This window comes from Macrobrachium rosenbergii, chromosome 52, assembly GCF_040412425.1.
Source record: "Macrobrachium rosenbergii isolate ZJJX-2024 chromosome 52, ASM4041242v1, whole genome shotgun sequence".
Taxonomy (NCBI): Eukaryota; Metazoa; Arthropoda; class Malacostraca; order Decapoda; family Palaemonidae; genus Macrobrachium; species Macrobrachium rosenbergii.
Window position 1 is genome coordinate 38,004,868 of NC_089792.1, and position 4,823 is coordinate 38,009,690.

A 4,823-nucleotide genomic window follows, 5' to 3' on the forward strand; every position below is an offset into this window, starting at 1 on the left:
AACAATGCAATGGCCTTCTTCAGCCATTTGTAGTTCTTTATTGGCGGGGTGGGTAGAGCTCTCGGCTAGCACAGTGTTGGCCCAGCGTTCTACTCTCCGACCGGCCAATGAAGAACTAGAGAATTTATTTCTGGTGATAGAAATTCATTTCTCGCTATAATGTGGTTCGATTCACAACAAGCTGCAGGTCCCGTTGCTAGGTAACCAGTTGGTTCTTAGCCACATAAAATAAATCTAATCCTTGGGGCCAGCCCTAGGAGAGCTGTTAATCAGCTCAGTGGTCTGGTTAAACTAAGATATACTTAACTTTTTCAGCCATTCGTAACATAAAAGGAAGTAAGAAAAAACCCAGGCTTCACCTTGAAGGGTGGGCTAGTCTCTCCTCTTTAAATTATGGAAGATTAATTCTTCGTTTACTGATCTTGGTATTATCGGGTTTTCCTCTTCCTCCTTCTTGTCTAATGTTTCTGCCTATAATGTAGTATACCAGAATTCCTTTTTGGCGGGGTCATATTTCAGACAATTAGCGTCATTCTCAGATTTAGCTGTATATATAACCAAGTTGCTAACGATGAAAATCAATAATTAGAGTTAAGAGTAGATGTAGTTCTGTAACATCGCGTGGGGGATATCTCCAAACAATAACGTAACCGCATAACATTCCTCGTCAAAAGAGAAAGAAAAAAAAAAAACAGCATTCGTAATGGGGACAACAGATTTTGAGATGTCTAGAAAGTGTACTGGCATTGGCATTCTTTATTCAAAAAGCACAGCTAGAAATTTTGAAATGGAAATCTCACGAAATGCCAAGGTATGGATCATGTTAAAGTATCTTTTAAAACTAAAGGGAACTTGTACCTTATCTATGAGTGCTTTTGATTTATGACTTGTTGACTTTGCACCAATACTTGATTCAGAAAGACTATGAAAGAAGTAGACATTTTCCCGAAACCAGTATTTGATTACTCGGTCTCAAAAGACTTCCTACTGGGAAAATGTTGCAATGAAACGAATTCTATCTAATAACTTCGTTCCGAAGGTAATATCTGAATATGAGAAGGAATGACAGGATTCTGTTCCTCACTTCATTAAAAGAGAAACGAGAAGAGCTTACTTTCTCATCCCTTTTTGTATTGAGCCAAAAATGACTTTTGATATGAAAGCTTCCGGGACTTTGATCCTTACCTGAGGGCGTGTGCGCGCAGTTGTTTGGACTGCTTTATGTCTTCTAGAGCAATGCCCCTAAAGGGCATGAATACCTCTTGGACGTCTGGGTGAGTCTCGAACAATCTGTTGGGAAAAGAAGAAAGACGAAATGATGAATAATTACAGACCAAGAAAAGGCTGCAGTTATTAGGCAATAAGGAAATGGCATGACATTACAGAAAAGAATGTGCATGAAGTAGGAGTCAAAGAAGTACGCAATGCATTCGACAAATACCATGTATTTTAAGATGCTTTTGTCTGTTTTCTGTGTATAAAATATTAAGGATGAAACACACATATACTCATAATTATTGAAATTCAATCATGTATTACATATATATGTATATATATATATATACATACATACATACATTATATATATATATATATATATATATATATATATATATATATAATATATATATATATATATATATATATATATATCTTATATATATATATATATATATATATATATATATATTCTTATGTATAAGAAAGCGAATGTAAAAGTATGTGTCTCATTCAGGATTGGCCAAGCAACGGTGCATGCATCAAAAGTGCCTCGTTGGACTCCTGTGATAATTAAAAGAAATCTTCATGCCTACCTAATCCAGAGACTGATTTCCAATACACGCACATATACATACATACATATATATGCATATATATATATATATACATATAACATATATATATATATATATATATATATGAATTATTATAATCCTTTAATAAATGATTCGTTTATCACACATCATTGCAGGTCATATGTGAAAACCTGAGAAATGCTGTGTTGATGAATGATACATACATACACACACACTCTTTACATAAAACACACACACCACACAAATACATGTATTTATATATATGATTTATATTTATATATATATATATATATATATATATATATATATATATATATATATATATATATATATATTATAAATTGCATGTCAGAAGGTGAAGTGAAACTCGTGACTTGAACAAGTACTTTTGCTTAGTTTATTCATTTCCAAAGTAATTACTAGATACAAAAAGTTGAAAAAGAGCCTTATATGCAAAAACAGAGAGGGGAGGGTTACAGTGTGTAATCTGGGCAGCATGTTCTTTTAAAACAAAAAAAGACAAGGACAAGATCAATGGATAATCCAGGGTGAGATTAACATTTCAAATTGTAACCCTTGATTCTGTTTTGTATATACAGCTCTGTCAGCACTTTTGTATTCAGCGTGAACTTGAAAATGTAAGATAAACAACAGAAAGTCCTTGTTCAAAGTCGCTCTTCACTCACACTCCTGATGCTGGATTTTATAATATTCTCAAGCATGAGCCCTTTGTACTGCATTATATATATATATATATATATATATATATATATATATATATATATATATATATATATATATATATATATATATATGTATATATATATAATATATATATATATATATATATATATATATATATATACATACATACAGTATTAGCAGACTACGTGAGTTACGTTCAGAACCCTCGCGTAAGACAAGGATTCAGCGTAAGTTTAGTATGGTCACTAAAAATGCTAATAAATGCTTATTTCTAGTTTAAACACTAAATATGACCTAATCATGCCCCAAAATATTAACCTAACTTTTGAATAATTGAAATTTTCTGTAATTTCATTTTAAAAGTTCAACCAAACATTACCATAAAAAAATTATTAAATGGTTGACAATAAAAACAAAGTACAGTATTGTAATGGGTACTGTATTTTGCCACACTAGCACATTTACAGTAAGGTACGTACATATACAGTACCCATAATTCATATGCCATTTCCTTTTCACTCAGGTAAAGACGTATTCTTTGCGTCCTTGGTAAACTTCTAAGTCACAGTCATAACAAAGTGCAATTCAATAAAATAAAGAAAACATGTACATAATGTTTCGTAGAGGGTACTGGTAAAATTCAATTCAAAATTATGCTGTACAGGTGAAGGCATTACAGAGAAACAACAGGTTGTAAAAATATGTGTGGCGCTAACTACAAAATGAGAGAGAGAGAGAGAGAGAAATACATATGGGTATAATACAGTAGCTATTTTATTTGTACATCATATATATATATATATATATATATATATATATATATATATATATATATATATATATATATATATATAGATATATATATATATATATATATATATTAGAAATATCTACACAATTATGTATGGAACGAAATAAATTTCTGACTCACATTAGGATTGGACGGATTCTTTCAAATGAAAGACCAGAGTGCTGCCAACCAGGCCACACAAGCCATAAAGAAGTTGGAACCTGAGTACAACTGTACCCAAGGAATTACATGGACAGGCTAATTGCTTGCACACCAGTGTGTTTTCCACACATGATTGTGCATTGATATTTCTGTCATATTCACTGAGAAAGTATAATTCGAATGAAATGCTGTTAACTGGGTCACTGCTGAGTCGGAAGTTGGGGCTGCAGCTTGGGCAAGCAGTTAGCCTGCCAGGTAATTCCTTGGGTACAGTTGTACTCAGGTTCCAACTTCTTTATGATGGCCTGGTTTGAGAGCTCTGGTCTTTCATTTGAAAGACCTGGGTTTTCCGATCTGATGTTCAGAAATTTTATTTCTGTTCACAGTAATTGTGTGTTGATAATTTCCTATCATATTCCTCAGAAAGTCTAATTCAGATGAAATGCTTTGTCAGTGGGCCACTGCTGAATCAGGGAGTTGGGGCAAACATGCTGGTATGCAAGACAGTTAGCCCACCCAGGTATTCCTTGGGGTTTAGTTGTACTTAGGTTTCCAACTTTTTTATGACTTGTGCGGCCTGGTTGGCAGCATATATATATATATATATATATATATATATATATATATATATATATATATATATATATATAACTCTAATATATATATATATATATATATATTACTCGTCCATCCCAGGATCAGACCCCAGGTCTTTCAAATGAAAGACCAGAGCACTACTCAACCAGGCCATAGTCATAAAGAAGTTGGAACCTGAATTTAACTGTGCCCGAGAATAACCTGGGCGGGCTGGCAACTTGCATACCAGCGTGTTTTCGCCAACTTCCCGACTTAGCAGTGATGTTGGTGACAACATTTGTTCGGATTATCGTTCTGGTGAACATGACAGAAATATCAGCTATCATCAATCGTGTGGGAACAAGAAATAATTCTGACCACGAGATCAATTAGGATCAATTCTGATATATATGTTTTACGCCTCATATTACTAAGAAGAAGAGTTTATCTAGTCATATGGCAGAGATTAATTCATAAATGACTTCATATTTAGCTACATAGTTGTGTTTACAAGCCCAGGTCGTAGACCTATGTGAAAATCGGTTTTATGCGAAAGTTCCTGTATACTGAGATAATGTTTTAGAGTTTATTTATTTTACCGTACGCAACATCCCCATTGCCACTCTAAACCTGGAACATTTTAAAAAGATCTTTTCAAATAAATTTGCATCTGCACATTGCTTCCTATACAGTACACAAGTGAAATGCACTTTATATTTTATAATTAAACAAAATGCACTTTATAATTTATAATTAAACACGCTTGTCAAGAC

The 4,823-nt window shown here is 32.9% G+C and overlaps 1 protein-coding gene across 1 annotated transcript in view; it reads right to left on the bottom strand.

Moving 5' to 3' along the window:
* LOC136833924 (uncharacterized) overlaps window positions 1–1,290 on the bottom strand; it is a 230,443-nt gene extending 229,153 nt beyond the window's left edge. The window contains exon 1 of the mRNA XM_067096204.1: window positions 1,186–1,290. Within this exon, the coding sequence (XP_066952305.1) occupies window positions 1,186–1,253 (68 nt within the window). The 5' untranslated portion in view covers window positions 1,254–1,290. The remainder of the gene's footprint in view (window positions 1–1,185) is intronic.
* Between the last annotated feature and the right edge of the window lie 3,533 nt (window positions 1,291–4,823).